This window comes from Peromyscus eremicus, chromosome 3, assembly GCF_949786415.1.
Source record: "Peromyscus eremicus chromosome 3, PerEre_H2_v1, whole genome shotgun sequence".
NCBI lineage: Eukaryota > Metazoa > Chordata > Mammalia > Rodentia > Cricetidae > Peromyscus > Peromyscus eremicus.
The window spans coordinates 141741001-141760444 of NC_081418.1; the positions used below are offsets into that span (position 1 = coordinate 141741001).

The 19444-nt window shown below is 41.5% G+C and overlaps 1 protein-coding gene and 1 long non-coding RNA gene across 2 annotated transcripts; both read right to left on the minus strand.

Moving 5' to 3' along the window:
- Positions 1-14390: 14390 nt before the first annotated feature.
- Positions 14391-16918, minus strand: LOC131906172 (uncharacterized). Its single transcript, XR_009378126.1, has 3 exons — positions 16855-16918; positions 15613-15641; positions 14391-14494 (listed from the first exon to the last, which is right to left on the minus strand). It is a non-coding gene; the product is annotated as an uncharacterized LOC131906172 (long non-coding RNA).
- A 124-nt stretch (positions 16919-17042) lies between these two features.
- Positions 17043-18770, minus strand: LOC131906558 (kidney androgen-regulated protein-like). The gene is made up of 2 exons (XM_059257170.1): positions 18665-18770; positions 17043-17281 (listed from the first exon to the last, which is right to left on the minus strand). The coding sequence occupies exons 1-2, from the start codon at positions 18735-18737 to the stop codon at positions 17043-17045; spliced, it is 312 nt and encodes a 103-aa protein (XP_059113153.1). The 5' UTR covers positions 18738-18770.
- Positions 18771-19444: the final 674 nt, after the last annotated feature.

The following is a 19444-nucleotide window of genomic DNA, read 5'->3' on the forward strand; positions in this document are numbered from 1 at the left end:
TGTGTGTCCTAGGCTGAGCTAAGAATGCCTGATCCTTCTACACTCTATTTTCCTTGTATTTACAGGTGTATGCCACAGTGCCTGACTTGGTAAATTACATCTTTACAGCAATGAACTATTTGCAAAATCCATAAAGCTCTCTCAAAAATTTTTTGATATTCAACATGTTTGTAATTTGTCCTTTCATTGTGACTTCATAAATAAATTTTCTGACGAGTCATACAGTTTCTTCAGTAGTGTGAATCCCAGTTGCAATTTGAAACTGAAAATCTGATTATGACTCCCTTATCCTTGTGCTAGATCTATTCAGCATTTAATTTGTTTCGTAGATTTAATTGTGGAGGGATCTGATTCTAACCAGAGATGCCTTATTTATACAGATTTCACAGCCTAGACCCTTCTGTTCTAATTAATTCCTTTACGATTGTTAAAGTAAAATTGACCAAGGAAACTACAATGAGATTTTCACTGTGGAGCAGTGTGAGAGTATATGTCTCCTGTAATTAACATTGTGTTTCATGTTGTAAGACTTCTTGTGGGACTCCTCCCTTCTCCATATTCCATAAGACTGAGTTTGGCAATTCTTTCTTCCAATAAATAGTTTTATTAACTTCCACCGTACTTGACTGACGACAGTGACTCATGCACTTGGTTGGTGTATAAAGCCTTTCAGTATGTGTGAAGTCTCGTTCACACACTGTTCTACAGCCGCCTTCCCTGCTGTACTCTGACTTCTCTTCGGCAGAGTGGAATTTCTACAAAATACTGACAGTTATTATTCCCCATTTACCTTTTGAAAACTGTTTGATGGCATTCAATATTCTGAAATAATATTCTAATTCCCCCAACTATCCCTTTTAATCTGGGATAATTCCTAAATTCAGCCCTCTGGTCCAGATGCTACTGTGCTCTTCACTACCTTCTTTTGTTTTTCATTTTGAACATAAGGGATTATGTTTCCAAGAAGTTCTATTGAGGGCCCTAGACTGGATGCTATGCTTCTTCTCCTGTTTTTAATGTGTTATCCACAGTCATTCCCTGTTCATCCTTTCCTTGGATAATCCAAATTAGTCAGTCTGAGCTGCTGGCTTTTGTCATTCAGCACCTTGTGCGAGTTACAGGATTTCCAGTTTAGTTCAAGGTGGGAGTAATATGAGGGTGTTTAGGTGGATGTGAGGCAGCTTGGGCCATTTAGGTGGAAATCCCTAAGAATATCCACCCAGATGACTGAGTGTGGGACTCTGACTGTGAAGGGTAAGGAGTGCAGAGATGCTTACAGGAATACTTCTGCAACTGAGTTTACTACAAATGATGCAGCCCTTTAAGACTGACAATAATAACAATGCTTTCCCCTGTAAGATTATGAGGATATTCTAAGTAAGGATATATTAGTGTTTGGCGATTCTACCCTGGTATTATAAAAATCTATATACAGTTCTCCCTTTACAGCTCTTCTGGACTTTATGGAAGGCAGAGTGGGTGCTGAGCCCTGGTAGGCCCTTCTATTTAATGCCATAGCAGTCCGTGGTTTCTCCAGATACTAAATGGGAAGGGAGCATCAAATAAATGCTACTCAACAGGTGGTCCCATGTAGGACTTCAGGTGGGAACAAAGACAGAAGCAACAGAGAGGAGGACCAGCCTGAATGTCACACTTCTGTGCTGTAGTGACAGTAGCACTCCTACTGGCAGCCCTACTTGACCTTGGCGTATTGTATCCTAAATGAGAGCAGTAGATTCTACCAAATGTCACTGTGCTAGGGCCCTAACAATGAGATTAACAATGATAATACAATTTTCTCCATGCAGTCATGAATTGTGTTCTGCAGGGGAAATGCTAGAACTTGGCAAATCTGCTGCAGTTATGATTTCATAGTTCTCCCTAGACTGATGGGCTTTAATGGAGACAGAGAAGGTGATTATTCCTGGAAGACCTTATATTTAGTCCAGGACAATGTCTGGTTTCTCCAGATACTAAATGGAAAGTGAGAGGTCTTCAAAGGGTGGTTTAGAAAAGCTTCAAGTAGGAAAGGTAGAGAGAAACAGCCAGGGGAAGAAGCAGGCTGCACTTCTCATACTGTGGAAGCAGAAGTCCTAGGGGAAAGCCAGCCTTGACCTTGGCTTGATGTGTCCTGAGACAGAGGGATAGGTTGTGCCAAATGTCACTCAGCTCGGCTCCCTTGCCCGACCTTCCTCACTGTCAGCAATGAGTGAAGAGGGTAATGTATCGTGAAAGAAAAATATCACCTCAGAACTCAATGGACACCGTGAAATCAGATTACGGAAGAGCTCACAAGCAAAACTATCAGGGAGGAAGATGGGGATGAAGAAATGGGCAGGTGTCAGCTTCATTTCAGTCACCATAAACGTTTTGTTTTGTTTGAATTTTATATTTAACACATTTATTTATGGAATGTTTGTTTTTGTTGTCTGAGAAGTCCGTACAGGTATACAATAGATTTTGATCTAATCCACCTCCGTTTCCTTCCCCTGTACCGTCTGTGCTATCCACTCAACCAGTACTTTTTTCTTAATTTTATGTGCTCATTTTTTAAACTTACTGAGTCCACCTGCACATGCACTGGTGTAGGGCTAGATTATTTAGTTTAATATGATGATGCACAGTTATATTCCTTTTACTGAAAATAATATAATTTTATTCTTTGTGTGTGCTTTTTACTTAGTATTTTTTTAATTTATTTATTTATTATGTATACAGTGTTTTGCCTGCATGTATGCTGCAGGCCAGGAGAGGGCACCAGACTCATTATGGATGGTTGTGAGCCACCATGTAGATGCTGAGAATTGAACTCAGAACCTTTGGAAGAACAGCCCTTTTAACCTCTGAGCCATCTCTCCAGCCCTACTTAGTATTTTTTTAATCATACAAAATAATGGCTTTTCTTGTGATATACTCATATATCACTGTACGTTGCTCATATGCATCTCTGACACTACCTTCCTCCATTCCTTCTAATAGCAATCTTCCCCTAAATGCACTTACTTACGCCTGCATGACTTGTGTGTGTGTGTGTGTGTGTGTGTGTGTGTGTGTGTGTGTGTGTGTTCGAAGTGCAATTTCTGCTGCCCAAATATTCTTGGATGTGTAGCCTTCCAACAGAGCATGGCAACTGATTAGGGGCTTCACTCTTAGAGATAACTGAACCCTATTCTCCCAGAAGTTAAGAATTGCCAAAAGCTCTATAGGTAGGGATGGAATTTCATATCCAACTCTTCTCTCCATGCTAGGATGTTGTTCAGTAATCCTCTGGATTTCACTGCAATCTGCTGAAATGCCACCTTTAATTTTTAATTTTATTAATTTGTGTCTTTTTATTTTTGTGAGTTCTTTGCTTGCTTGCTTGCTTGCTTGCTTGCTTGCTTGCTTGCTTGCTTGCTTGCTTGCTTTTTTGAAACAAGGTCTCATTTGTCCCAGGCCGGCCACATGCCCACTATGTAGCCAAGGGTGACCTATCCCTTTTTATATCCTTCCTCTGCATTCCAAGTGCTAAGGTTATAGTTTAATTCTCAGGTATTTTTATAGCTACTTACATCTCCAAAATGCCTAGTCAATTCATTTACACGAAATGCTTCCTAGACAGCAGGATCTGGTTCAGTTCACTCACCGTCAGCAGACTCTGAGCTGCCCACTCACTTCTCGCCCTGGCAAACATCACTTCAAATTCCCAACCACACAGGGGAGTGGTGGTCTAAAGTGTGGAGTAGATTCTACAAGTTGACACATTTGAAGGGCTTACTACTCTTCAGAAACCGAGGGATGGGTGTTGTCAGCAGAGCTGAGGTTTGAAATTTGGAGTTTATTTCAGGCACATGGTAGTGGATTTTAAGCAAGAACCAGACCTGCTCTAATCTCTACTTTGAAAGGACCACTCTGACTCCTGTGAGGGGAACTGACAAGAGACATCACTGAAGGGGAGAATGATATCAACCCTCCTGGGTTTGAGGAAATTTCTTCTGGAAAAGGACATAAAATAGAGATAAGTTATCTTACCTACAATTTAGTTTGAAGGTAATATCAAATGGAATTGAAAAGAGACCATTTCCAAGGTAATAGGAATTATAAGTGATTTTTATAACTGGCTAAAAAAAATGTGATTAGCAGAGAAATGATGAAAAATGACATAATCTGAACTGTGCCCAGACCCATGATTATACTTGGTAACAGTACTTGGGGGAAAGTGGTAAAATTCAAGACTTTAAGAGTAGCCATAACCTATTCTGAATGGTTCTTGTAAGACTCAGACATTGTAACACAGATAGAATAGGGATGTACATACCATGTTTGTCTTTCTGAGTATGTACTCACTCATAACAGGATACTATATGTGGAACAAGGATGACTGGACTGCTACTCACATCACCAGGCAGGCTACCTGGAAAACAGGACCCCAAGAAAGACACAGGGATCGCCCAATGACAGAGAAATGGAATGAGATCTACATGAACAGCCTGGACATGAGTGGGGGTAGTGAAGGGCGAGGGTCGAGGGAAAGAGAGCTTGGGTGAGTGGGAGATCCCAGCTGGATCAACAACAGAGAGGGAGAACAAAAAATAGGAGACCATGGTAAATGAAGACCACATGAGAATAGGAAGAAACAAAGTGCTAGAGAGGCCCACAGAAATCCACAAAGATACCCCCACAACAGACTGCTGGCAATGGTCGAGAGACAGTCCGAATTGACCTACTCTGGTGATGGGATGGCCAAACACCCTAATTGTCGTGCTAGAAACCTCATCCAACTACTGAGGGATCTGGATGCAGAGATCCATGACTAGGCCCCAGGTGGATCTCTGGGAGTCCAATTAGCGAGAATGAGGAGGGTTTATATGAGAGAGAATTGTTGAGACCAAGGTCGGATAAAGCACAGAGACAAATAGCCAAACAAACAGAAACACATGAAATATGAACCAATGGCTGAGGGGTCACCAACTGGATCAGGCCCTCTGAGTGGGTGAGACAGTTGATTGGCCTGATCTGTTTGGGAGGCATCCAAGCAGTGGCACTGGGTCCTGTGCTCATTGCATGAGTCGGCTGTTTGAAACCTGGGGCCTATGCAGGGTCCCTTGGCTCGGCCTGGGAGGAGGGGACTGGACCTACCTGGACTGAGTCCACCAGGTTGATCTCAGTCTGTGGGGAAGGCTTTGCCCTGGAGGAGATTGGAATGGGGGGTGGGGTGGGGGGAAGGTGAGGGGGGCGGGAGGGGGGAGAACAAGGGAATCTGTGCCTGTATGTAGAACTTAATTGTATTGCAAAATAAAAATTTAAAAAAAAAAAAGAAATAATTCTGAAATTTAAAAAAAAAAAATAGGGATGTACAAGCACAAAGGAAACACAAGAAACACCACTATGGACTCTTAAGCATGGAGGCCTCTGAGGAAAACAGAACTTTCTTCCACAGTAATCTTGTCATTTGAGCCTCTAACCCATGTGAAATGAAATTCTGCTTTTCCTCCATTAGTCTGTGGGATTGCATCATTTTCTTAATTTCATTTTGTTTGTTGTTTTGTTTTATTTGTTTTTGTTTTGTTTTGTTTTTTTAACGCATAGGAAACTAACACAGAAGAGGGTAGCAGTGTGACAGGAGGAAATTAATAATTCTATCTGAAGCATGTTGCCTTTGAAATAGGTTTAGAAGACAAATGTCAGAGGACCTCCATGGCCCTTGGTGCTAAAGTGCCAGCTACATGGAGTTCATTGCTTCAACCCCACTCTTCCTAACTCAGTTTTCCCTCTCAGCTTTTCTCTAGATTCTATTTTTATTATCTCCAATGAGTTCATATTTCTATTTCATGACACACTAATCTCTTCATTTACTGTTGAAAGTGAAAAAAATCTAGGAAGGACTTGAGCTGAGTGGCATTTGGCAGACTCACATCGTATCACTTCGGAACTAGGGAAAGGTGGACTGTGATGTTTTCCCACTGTGCTGCCATGTCTAAGGTCACCCACATAACACGAGCAAACCTGCCTGACTGTCTCCTTCGTGCTTCTCTCTGGCTAATTTCTCACCTGAACATCTACCATGTGCCCCTGGTCAGGACCATTCATCTCCAGGTTCCCTCCCATGTAATATGTTGGACCAAGTACTTTTATTCTGCCTCTTGAAAAGCTCATGAACATGAGGAGAAAGGAAAAAGTATAGTTTTTCCCATAATCAGAAAAGAATTATCATCTTCTAATAGATCTCTCTTTAGAATAAACTGTGCTCATTCTGTGGAAATCACCACCATCTCCTTCATCTATCAGGGGCCAAATCATAAATGACAGTCCCGATTGCCGTGGAGGCTTCCCTTTAATAGTCTCTACACCCTTTAAGAAAGGTCCAGAGCTGATTCTCACAGGCAGAGCCCAGGACCCATCATCCACACTGAGACAGCACAGTTTTTTTATAAGAATCACCAACCTACAAAGAAATATTTGAAAATCTAAATATTTGTTATACACACCCAAGATAACTGCTTAGTCACAGAAGGTACATTTTGCAGTGTGCAGTGTTTAAGACAGAGACTCACAACTAGTCAAAGCATTGAGAATAAGTGACTGCTTCCTCAACTCCAAATGGGACATCTATCCCCACCCCCACCTTAAGACTCGGAAAATTTGCAAAAGAAAAGGTAAAATGAAGGTGAGATCTGGAAGATGGAGAGGAGTGCTATAAAATACTGTCTTTTGGATGTGACATGACAGCAGCATTCATGAACTCAGATCAGTTGTGGTTCTGTCAAAGACCTCATGAGGCCAAGACTGTCAAAATGCCAGCACTGATGGAAGAGAAGCTCAGGAGACTTGCCCCTAGCTGAGAATCTATGGGCAGTTGATGGTTGCCAAGAGGAATGATCATTTTTCTTTGGGGCTTTGGTCATGGATAGGTTACCCATGTGCAGTAAATGGCCCCATACTCATGTACATAGAAACAACTCTAATTAGACTCTGTGGGACATTAAATTTTAAAAAAGAAAGAAAACATGAAGCTGAAAAGAAAATGTTTTGGATGAGAATTCCAGAGGGAGAGAGTAAAGACACAATCAAAACACAATGTATTGAACCCCTAGCTCTCGTCAGGCCTAGAGGTGAGTGACTCTGTTCATACCCAGTGAGTCCTGCCCCTAGGACCCATCCCTGGGCCCCAGCCATTCCCCCGGGAACACCCACCCAACTCAGCCCCAATTGCTGGCCAGCAGGCAGGGCTCCTGCGGGAAGGCCCCCCCTCACCAAGACCCCCCCAGCAGACTCTGAAATCTACACACCCTGCCCCCATACCCATCTACCCGAGACCCCAGCCACTTCCTGAGGCTTGAAAACCAACCACCAGCTCTCACGGGACCTAGAGAACTCTCATCGGGCCTAGAGCTCTCATTGGACAAAGAGCTATCATTGGACCAAGAGTAACCTCAGGAGACAGGGAATCTGCCAGCCCTGATTAGACCATGAGTGGCTTTCTGAGAAGTAGAATCTGCCACCTCTCATTGGACCAAGAGAGCTTCCTGAAACACAGAATCTGTCAGTTCTGACTGGACCAAGAGCCCTGATGAGAGCTAGAGTGGAACTAGAAGGAGATGGGCAGACATCAAGGCAGAAGTACATACAACAACATAAAGACCAATACAGCATCACCAAAACCTAGCCTCCTCCAACAGCAAAACCTGAACATCACAAGGTAGAAGAAGCAGAAGAAAGCGACCTTAAGAATAGCATCATGAAGATGCTAGAGGCCTTTCAAGAAAAAAATGAAATTGAGGAAAAGACAAACAAAAAAGTGGAAGAAATTGAGAAAAAGACAAACAAAAAATTGGAAGATATCTATAAAGAAATAGAGGAAAAGACAAATAAAAATTGGAAGAAAACAATAAATCCCTTAAAGAAAATCATGAAAAAGCAATTAAACAGGTGAAGGAAACAGTTCAAGGCCTGAAAAGGGAAATAGAAACAATGAAGAAGACACAAACTGAGGGAATGCTGGAAATAGAAAATCTGAGTAAATGAACAGAAAACACAGATGCAAGCATAACCAATAGAATACAAGAGATGGAAGAGAGGATCTCTAGTATAGAGGATACAATAGAGGAAATAGATTCTTCAGTCAAAGAAATACCAAAGCCAAAAAGTCATAACACAAAATGTCCAAGAAATCTGGGACACCATGAAAAAACCAAACCTAGCAATAATAGCGATAGAGGAAGGAGAAGAATACCAACTCAAAGACACAGAGAATATATTCAACAAGATCATAGAAGAAAACTTTCCCAACGTAAAGAAGGAAATACCTATGAAGATGCAAGAAGCTTATAGAACACCAAACAGACTAGACACCCCAAAAAAGTCCCTTTGCCACATAATAATTAAACAACTAAACCTACAGAATAAAGGAAGAATATTAAGAGCAGCCAAGGAAAAAGGCCAAGTGACTTAGAAAGGCAAACCCATCAGAATAACACCTAATTTCTCAATGGAGACTTTGAAAGACAGAAGGACCACCTGGACAGATGTAATGCAGACACTAAGATATATAGAGAACATTCCATCCTAACAAAAAAGAATATACCTTCTTTCCAGCACCCCATGGAACCTTCTCTAAAATCGACCACATACTCGGCCACAAAGCAAATCTCAACAGATATAAAAATTTGGAATAACTTCCTGTGTTCTGTCAGACCACCATGGTTTAAAGTTAGATTTCACAACAACAAATTTACATAAAGCCTACAATCTCATGGAAACTGAATAAGGCTCAACTGAATCACCAATGGTCAAGGAAGAAATAAAGAAAGAAGTTAAAGACTTCCTAGAGATCAATGAAAATAAATATACCACACACTCAAACTTATGGGACACTATGTAAGCAGCGCTAAGAGGAAAATTCATAACACTAAATGCCCACATAAAGAAGTTGGAGAAATCTCACATTACTGACTTCACAGCACACCTGAAAGCTCTAGAACAAGAAGAAGCAAAGTCACCCAGGAGGAATAGACACCAGGAAATAATCAAATTGAGAGCTGAAATCAATAAAATAGACACAAAGAGAACAATACAAAGAATCAATGAAACAAAGAGTTGGTTCTTTGAGAAAATCAACAAGATAGACAAACCCTTATCCAAACTAACCAAAAGGCGGAGAGAGAGAGCATCCAAATCAGCAAAATCAGGAATGTTATCAGGGAGACATAACAACTAACAATGAGGAAATCCAGAAAATCATCAGGTCATACTTCAAACACCTGTACTTCACAAAATTGGAAAATCTAAAAGAAATGGATAATTTTCTAGATAGGTATCACATACATAAGTTAAATCAAGACCAGATAAACTATTTAAATAGACCAATAACCCCTAAGGAAATAGAAACAGTCATTAAAAGTCTCCCAACCAAAAAAAGCCCAGGGCCAGATGGTTTCAACGCAGAATCCCACCAGATCTTCAAAGAAGAGATAATACCAATACTCTTTAAATTGTTCCACACAATAGAAACAGGAGGAACATTACCAAACTCCTTCTATGAGGCTACAGTTACCCTGATTCCCAAGCCAAACAAAGATGCAACAAAGAAAGAAAACAACAAACCAATCTCCCTCATGAACACTGATGCAAAAATACTCAATAAAATATTGGCAAACAGAGTCCAAGAACACATCAAAACAATTATCCACCATAATCAAGTAGGCTTCATCCCGGGGATGCAAGGGTGGTTCAATATACGTAAGTCTGTCGATGTAGTACACCATATAAACAAACTGAAAGAAAAAAACCACATGATCATCTCACTAAATGCTGAAAAGGTCTTAGACAAAATCCAACACCCCTTCATGATAAAGGTCTTGGAAAGATCAGGAATACAGGAAACATACCTAAACATAAAAAAAGGCAATTTACAGCAAGGCAACAGCCAACATCAAAGTAAATGGAGAGAAACTCAAAGTGATTCCACTAAAATCAGGAACAAGACAAGGCTGTCCACTCTCCCCAATTTTATTCACTATTGTACTTGCAGTTCTAGCCAGAGCAATAAGATAACAAAAGGAGATCAAGGGGACACAAATTGGAAAGAAAGAAGTCAAGCTTTTTCTATTTGCAGATGACATGATAGTGTACATACGTGACCCCAAAAAATCAACCAGGAACTCATACAGCTTATAAACACCTTCAGTAATGTAGCAGGATACAAGATTAACTCAAAAAAATCAGTAGTCCTCCTATATACAATTGACAAATGGGCTGAGAAAGAAATCAGAGAAACATCACCCTTTACAATAGCCATAAATGATATAAAATACCTTGGGGTAACTCTAACTAAGCAAGCGAAGAACCTGTATGACAAGAACATTAAGTTCCTGAAGAAAAAAATTGAAGAAGATGTCAGAAAATGAAAGATCTCCCATGCTCATGGATAGGTAGGATTAACATAGTAAAAATGGCAATCTTACCAAAAGCAATCTACAGATTCAATGCAATCCCCATCAAAATCCCAACACAATTCTTCACAGACCTGGAAAGAACAATACTCAACTTCAAATGGAAAAAAACAAAAAACAAAAAAACAGGATAGCCAAAAGAATCCTATACAATAAAACAACCTCTGGAGGCAACATGATCCCTGACTTCAAGCTCTGCTATAGAGCTACAGTAATAAAAACATCTTGGTACTGGCATAAAAACCAACATGTGAACCAATGGAACCAAACTGAAGACACTGACATTAATCCACGCACCTATGAACATGATTTTCGACAAAGAAGCCAAAACTGTACAATGGAAAAAAGAAAGCATCTTCAACAAATGGTGCTGGCATAATTGGATGTCAACATGTAGAAGACTGCAAATAGATCCATATCTGTCACCGTGAACAAAACTTAAGTCCAAGTAAATCAAAGACCTCAACATAAATCCAGTTACTCTGAACCTGATAGAAGAGAAAGTAGGAAGTAGTCTTGAACGCATTGGCACCATAGATCACTTCCTAAATATAACACCAGTAGCACAGACACTGAGAGAAACAATTAATAAATGAGACCTCTTGAAACTGAGAAACTTTTGTAGGGCAAAAGACACGGTTAATAAGACAAAACAACAGCCTACAGAATGGGAAAAGATCTTCACCAACCCCACATCTGACAGAGGGCTTGATATCCAGAATATATAAAGAACTCAAGAAATTAGACATCAAAATATCCAACAGTCCAATTAAAAATGGGCTATAGAGCTAAACAGAGAATTCTCAACAGAGGAAGCTCAAATGGCTGAAAGACATTTAAGGAATTGCTAATCATCATGGAAATGCAAATCAAAAAGACTCTGAGATACCATCTTACACCTGTCAGAATGACTAAGATCAAAAACACTGAAGACAGCTTATGTTGGAGAGGATGTGGAGCAAGGGGAACACTCCTACACTGTTGGTGGGAATACAAACTTGTACAGCTACTTGTACATCAATATGTCGCTTTCTTAGAAAATTTGGAATCAACCTCCCCCAAGACACAGCTATACCACTCTTGGGCATAAACCCAAGGAATGCTCAATCATACCACAAGGACACATGCTCATCTATGTTCATAGCAGTATTATTTGTAATCACCAGAACCTGGAAACAACCTAGATGCCCTTCAATTGAAGAATGGATAAATAAAATGTGGTACATATACACAATGGAGTACTACTCAGCAGAGAAACACAATGACATCTTGAGGTTTGCAGACAAATGGATGGAACTAGAAAATATCATCCTGAGTGAGGTAACCCAGACTCAGAAAGACAAACATGGTATGTACTCACTCATAAGTGGATACTAGATGTAAAGCAAAGGATAACCAGACTGCAACTCACAACTCCAGGGAGGCTACCTAGTAAAGAGGACCCTAAGAAAGACCCAGGGATTGCCCAGCAACAGAGAAATGGATGAGATCTACATGAGCAAACTGGGGTTGAGGGGTGTAATGGAGGGCAGTGGTCGGGGGGAAAGAGAGTTTAGGGGAGTGGGAGGTCCCAGCTGAATCAGGAACAGAGTGGGAGAGCAAGGAAAGAGATACCATGATAAATTAAGACTCCATGGGAATAGGAAGAAGCAGAGTGTTAGAGAGGTCTCCAGAGATCCACAAAGATACCTCCACTATAGACTACTGGCAATGGTTGAGAGGGTACCTGAGCTGACCTACTCTGGCAATAGAATGGCCAAACACCCTAACTGTCATGATAGAACTCTCATCCAGTGACTGATGGAAGCAGATGCAGAGATCCACAGCCAAGCCCCATGTGGAGCTCCAAGAGTCCAATCAACGAGAGAGAGGAGGGATTATATTGCTGGGGACAATTGTAAAAGCCATGCCATATTGACTACCTGAGTTAAGTTTCTGTATTGAGCCACTTACCAGAAACTTGTGACATGCCTGGACAAGTCCTGAGTTATTAGAAAATAACTTAACATTTCCTTATCTTTCTGCTACACTGACCATTAGTAACAATGTTTTGTGGTTGGGTTGCTTAGCAACCCAACAGTTTCCTTATCTTTCCCCAAAGAAAACTTCCTGGTCTGCTTACTATAAAACCTGCCTGAGAAAAATAAAATTTTGCAGCTTGATCAGAATACTGTCTTGCTGTCAATTCTTTGTGTCTCTTGTCCCTTTCATTCGCTATTCCCCCTTCTAGGGTCTCCGTTGAAGATCCCGCTAGTCGGGACATTATATGAGCAAGAGATATCAAGACCATGATTGGAAAAAGCACAGGGACAAATAGCAAAACTAGCGGAAACACATGAACTGTGAACCAATAGCTGAGGAGCCCCCATGGAACTGGACCAGGCCCTCTGGATAAGTAGACAGTTGATGAGCTGGAACTGTTTAGGAGGCTCCCAGGCAGTGGGACCAGGACCTGTTCTTGGTGCATGAGCTGGCTTTTTGGAACCTAGGGCCTATGCTGAGACACTTTGCTCAGCCTTGGTGCAGGGAGGAGGGGACTAGACCTGCCTCAACTGAATCTACCAGGCTGGGCTGACTCCCCAGGGGAGACCTTGCCTTGGAGGAGGTGGGAATGGGGGAGAAGGTTGGGGGGTGGGAGGAGGGAGGACAGGGGAATCTGTGGCTGATATGTAAAATTAAATTAATTATAAAATAAAATTATTTTTTAAAAAAAGAAACATCAAAAATACAATGTATTAAATTCACAAAAAGTAAAAATGTTAAAAAGTAGACTTTAAAAACCTTACTATCTTTTTTTTTTTTTTGGTTTTTTGGTTTTTTGGTTTTTTGGTTTTTCGAGACAGGGTTTCTCTGTGTAGCTTTGCGCCTTTCCTGGATCTCGCTCTTTAGACTAGGCTGGCCTCGAACTCACAAAGATCCGCCTGCCTCTGCCTAGCACCTTACTAACTTATTTAAACATATAACTATCTGTAGAACTATACTTCAAAATGAAGCACAAAATGTAAGAAAACTCTACCATATAATTATTATAAATTCTACTATATAATTGTATGTCTATTGTTTTTAACTTTGATTTTGTGAGACGGATTCTCACTCCATAGCACAGACTGGTCTACAACTCATCATGGAATTCAGGCTTGCCTTGAATTCATAGCAATCCCGATGCCTCAGGCTCCCAAGAGATGGTATGATACATGTAAGCCATCGTACCTAAGTAGTTGCTGTTTTTAAACCACTCTAAAATAGCATTTGTCCTCCAAAATAATACTGCTCAAGCTACTGGAACTAAAAGTCAGGATTTTCAAACCCAATGTTTAACATTTAATCTTCTTAATTACCTTTAAGTCATTTTTACACAAACTTCTATGTATCTTTATGCAAAATTCCAGTGAAATTATATTTTTTAAAAAAAAGCCAGCCTAGGATGTGTTTCTGCCCTTCACTGAACCAACAAGGGTGGAGATTAAGATGTTTGTCTTGTCTGATACAAAATCTCCTCCAAAGGTAAGCACCTAAGCCCAGAACCCAAGTTAAATAACTTGACAATGTTGAGTCAGAGTTGCAAATCAGTTGACATTAATTACATTTTTATTTGCGGGGAGGAATATGCCACAGGATGCATGTGGAGGTCAGAGGAGAACTTGTAGGAGTCAATTCTCTCCTTTACTGTGTGGGTTTCAGGGATTAAACTTGGGATGCCAGGCTCAGTAGTAGGTGTCCTTACCCATTAAAGCTATCTCACCAGCCCACTAGCCATTTAATTTTGGATATCCTGGATTGTCCAAGTAGGAACACCACAATTACTAGATCCTGAGATGTGGCAGGACAGTGTGTGTGTGCCAGCAAGAGATAAAATTATTTTGAGTGTTAAACAATGCATCTAAGCAATCCTTTCCCTCTAAAATAAAAACCACTCTCAAAACACAATCCTAATGAACATTTATTTATTAAGCCCACACAAGGTAAGGGCAGAGCTCATAAATGCCTGACACATCAATCTTCATCCAGGACCCCTTCTTTCTTGCTCTTTCTTCTTTGCTGGGAGTGTCTCAGACTTATATTTTCTGCAATGACACAATATCCAGAAGGGTATTGGCAAACTTGTTTCAAAGCTGGAGTATTCTCAGAAAGTGGAGAAAATGCAGTGATTGTTACAGCAAGTGGAACCTTTACTTTTTGTCTAAATTTCAAATAAAATAAATAAAACAGGCATTATCAAGAGAACCTCAAAAGATTGGGCCCATCTTTGGTCATTTAACACTTTGAACTTGGATGTGGGATTTTATTTCTCTAAGTACAATCCCTTATCCTCTCTCAACTTCCTGTGTCTGACATGAAAATTTAAGCACTCTGCTGATAGTCATTCTGTTGTAATAAGAAACCATATTAGAGAATTAAAAACACAAAAAGAGCCAGGAGGGTCTGGAGAGATGGCTCAACACTTAGCAGCAGAAGCTGTTCTTCCAGTGGACCCAGGTTCAACTCCAAGTACCCACATGGCAGCTTATCATAGTCTATAACTCCAGTACCAGGGGCTCTGACACCTTCTTCTGGTTTCTGTGGGCACTAGGCACACACATGGTGTGCAGACATACATGCATCACAACACCCATACACATAAAATAATAATTTTTTAAACATTTTTAGAAGCCAAAAGAGAGGCGATATAAAAGCAGAAATTGCTGATTCAGAGCCCTTCAGTTTTTCAGGGAATCATACATTCTATGTATTAGATGGTGGCTTGGCTAGGAGTCCACTGATTGGACCCTAGAGAGATAAATTGGGAGTTTATGAATACTCCAGGGAGAGGGAATTTGTGTCCTGTCATGAGTGTACCTGAAGCTCCAGACCCCTGAATAGAAAAGGCCTGTGTGAAGCAAAAAGTTTCTTTTTATATTTTATTTTATTTTACTTACTTTGGGATGGGGTTTTGCTCTGTAGATCAGGCTGGCCTGGAAATTTACTATGTACATCAGACTGGCCTGGAACTAAGAGATTCAGCTTCCTCAGACTCCCAAGTGCTCAGATTAAAGATTGGTGCCACTATTCCTGGTCATGACTGCAATTTACCTCAGCTTTGGGGAGGTGTTAAATGTAGAGTCCATTCTGAGGGGATTAAAGTTAGCATCAGATAGAATAACAAATCTCTAGAAAGGTATCAGGGATAAGAGAAGAAACTTACAAGATTTCCAGTGGAGGCAGGGGTTGGGTCTGCAATGAAATAAAGAAACGGTTTCCATTCTCTTTAAGCATCGTTCACTCAAGCTACCAAAATTTGTCTTAGAGAAAGAAAATAGACGAAATTGTATCACTTCTTCACTAAGTGCCAGACAGAAAGGTGAAAAAATGTGGAGGGCATGATGACTCACACCATATTAGAGAATTAAAAACACAAAAAGAGCCAGGAGGGTCTGGAGAGATGGCTCAACACTTAGCAGCAGAAGCTGTTCTTCCAGTGGACCCAGGTTCAACTCCAAGTACCCACATGGCAGCTTATCATAGTCTATAACTCCAGTACCAGGGGCTCTGACACCTTCTTCTGGTTTCTGTGGGCACTAGGCACACACATGGTGTGCAGACATACATGCATCACAACACCCATACACATAAAATAATAATTTTTTAAACATTTTTAGAAGCCAAAAGAGAGGCGATATAAAAGCAGAAATTGCTTTTAACCCAGCACTCAGGACCCAGAAGCAGGCAGATCTCTGTGAGTTCAGGGTCAACCTTGTCTACACATCAAGTTTCAGGGCTGGGACTACATAGAGAGACCCTGTCAATAGTTAGTTGATAGACGGATGGATGGATAGATAGATAGATAGATAGATAGATAGATAGATAGACAGATAGGTAGATAGATAGATGATAGATAGGTAGATAGATAGATAGATAGATAGATAGATAGATAGATAGATAGATAGATAGATATTTAGATAGATAGATAGATAGATGGAGGGTATAAATGAGAGTGGCAAAGAAATCCATTGCTTCTGTTCCGTCCAAATACAAAGGACATTTACACTTAACCAAAATTTTTACCCAGGATACTGTCTGTCTGGAACATACTGTAACCATTGGAAGAGAAAAGGAGGAGATTAATCCCATCTTCCTAATCATATTTCCAAGAACATGGACACCCAAGAAGCTGACCCTCTGGAGCTACCCGGAGCTTGTTCCTGGGATCAGGTGGCTGACAACAAGCTATGTTATCACCAACAGGTGTCTTCTATTGAAAATATTCCAGGAAAGAGGATACATATTCCTCAAGTTTCAAAGAACTTTTGGTAAAAATTTACTCCACCTCAGAGGTCAAAGCAGCAAGTTTCCCAACTTGAGTAACCACAGGATCTTCCTCAGCTGTGAGACAGAAGAAAAGGGCACCGAGAGAATGAAACCATGTTTGAAGACAAACTGCGCCTACCTGAGACCTCACTGTATTCGTCCAGAAAGCTGGAGGGGTCTGTCTGAGCATCAAGAGAGAACACTGGGAAGCCAGATAAGAAGACAGGTGTGGTTACCAGCTGTGGAAGAGAGCAGGCTTTCCTAGAGAAAGGCACAGGGTGAGAGCCCAGGAATACCTGTCCAGACCTCCAGAAACTACACCCTCACTTACCAAAAACCATAATATGCTTCTATGGTTGGTGTGAGGCCCAAGGTCGGGTTAAAGTCAGTGGTGAAATCATTGTTTGTGTCATCTTTTAGAGCTCTTATCACTTTCTCAATTGGTGGTGGTAGGTTACCGGCTGGTTTTAGTAGGTCACTCGTTGAATTCTGTAGTTCTTCATCTTCAACAGCTGAATTTAATGGTTCTTCACTGGATGGGTCTAGTAAGCCATAGGTGCTTTCTTCTGGAAGGTAATTGGTTGAGTCTCCTTGGTTATAACTGGTTAGGTCTAATTGATTCTTGTAGGTCTTTACTAGTGGGTTCTAATGGGTAAGTAGTGGATTCTAAAGAAGCCCAACAGAAAAGAAGAGCTCAAGTCTTTTCCAGTGAGCATGTCTCTGTCATCTCCTCCCCTTCCTCCGTTCCTCAGCCCTCTGTTCAAGGGAAAGTATAAAATGACTGCTGTTGTGTGGTCCCATCACAGTCCTGTTCAACAGTTAAAGTCCCTGGGCTAACGGCTGCTCAGAGCAATGTGATCACAGCCCACTCCTGCCTTCTCTGAGAGAGGGGTCAGTTGAGGAAAGAGCATCTGTATTGTATCTCTATCTGTGTGCTGGTCAGACTGGAACAGGAGAAAAAGTCAAGACTGACCTCTATAATCCTTCCAGATTTCTGAAAGCCACAAACGAATGTAGTAAAGGTTAAAATTTAAAGAGACCACTGGTCCTATGTGTAAGCAAGAATGGAATCAACCCTAACATGCTCCATTACAACTACTTTTCATTTAATGTCCTGTGTCCAGGACCCATTCAGCGCATCTCAAAACACTCAGCCCTAATATCGTAGGGCTGGTTGTCTACAGAACCCTCACAACCATGTGTTCTCCTCTGCACAAGGCAGGTCTCCCGAGGACATACTCATCTCACTGTGGCATCCATGTCACCAGCGTCACTGTCTCTCTCTGCTCTCACGTGGCTTCATCTCACATGCTTGTGCAGTGAGGAAGCCCATCCTGCAGCCCAGAAAGTCAGTCACCTGACAAGAGCAGGTGAGGGGGACATGTCACTGTCACTCAGTTGGGTGAGCAGTTCTCCTGAGAAACTGCCTGAGTTCAGGAAGAACTAGAAGAGAAAGTTTGGGGGTTGGAAGTTCCTTTTTCTCTCTGGCTCATGAGGACATTATTTCTTTCCTTGCTCAGTGTGGTACAAGTTTGTATCCCAGCCCCACACAGATTCGCAGGCTGTGACAGAGCTGGCTGCCAATGCTCTCAGATACAACTGAAGCCCACTATGGTAGGGGCCTCCCAACTCTTTACCCTAATTCAACAGAATCATATCACCTCCTTAACATCCAGTGGGGATGGGACCATCAGCAATATCTCAGCCATTCTGCCCTGGCCCCACCTAACCAAGCTTGTTAACTATATGTGGTTAATTCAAACTCAAAACCAAAATCATAGTCTTCCAGTCTGTCTGCTGCCATCCTCGGCTCAAACGACCTTGACAGAATTATCCAATTTCTCCTTAAAACTTTCATCACAAATCAACCCCTCCCACACCCATCTCCACACAAACACACACTCAGAAACTTCAACTCCCTTCTCCAAAGGATTCCAAGTTACACATACCTATGTCCAAAGTGGGGAAAGCCACAGCCAGAGCACACAGGACAGAGATCACCAGAATCTTGTAGAGCATCATGCTTCAGTAGGATTAAAGCAACCGGAGAGCAGGGGGGAAGAGTTAGCCAGGAAGAGTTCTGGTGGGATTTTATACATTCCTCTACCCGGCCCTTGCCCCAGGGTGACTTTTCACAGTTGGCTGGAGTGGAAAAAAGGGGGGGAGGAGGGGGAAGGAGAGTGTGGGGAGGTCTTCATGGGCTATTAAAGAATGCACAAGGAAGGAGGTTAAGAAAAATTAACAAGGGCCAGAGAGACAATAGAAGCCAGACTATGTTAGAAGAAAGAGTCTGATGAGGTCCTTTGCGAAATCAGGTGCACCATCCATTGACATTAGCTCCATTATCCTCTGAGGCCTGGGGAGAAATTCCTATTCCACCTGATGTGCCCTGCCCCCCTCCCACCACATTATGACTACTCTTTGTCTTCTAGACTAGTCTTTTGTCTTTTCTGAGCCCCAAAAGATAGCTTTGTGTCAGAAAATGGGCTATTTGACTCTAAGGAGAAAACCTCAGGTACACATGGGAGTCCTCACCCTGGCAGATCCTTGGAGAATAAGTGGAGAGCTGCTCATTGCAGTAGCAGAAATGTCTAACACTGTACTGTGTGATTCCACTGACGTGTCAGACCATGTGATTCTCACCAGGAGCCTAGCAGTAGACATCTCACCCACCTATCCCCAGGAGGAGCCTGGAGGCTGACAGTTGAAGTAACCCCATATTATCCAAG

Excerpts from the sequence above, each read along its gene's own strand:
- LOC131906558 (XM_059257170.1), bottom strand. The coding sequence starts at position 18,737 with ATGATGCTCTACAAGATTCTGGTGATCTCTGTCCTGTGTGCTCTGGCT. Across the intron at positions 17,282-18,664 it reads TTTCCCCACTTTGGACATAG|AAGAAAGCACCTATGGCTTA; the intron begins GTATGTGTAACT and ends ATTACCTTCCAG.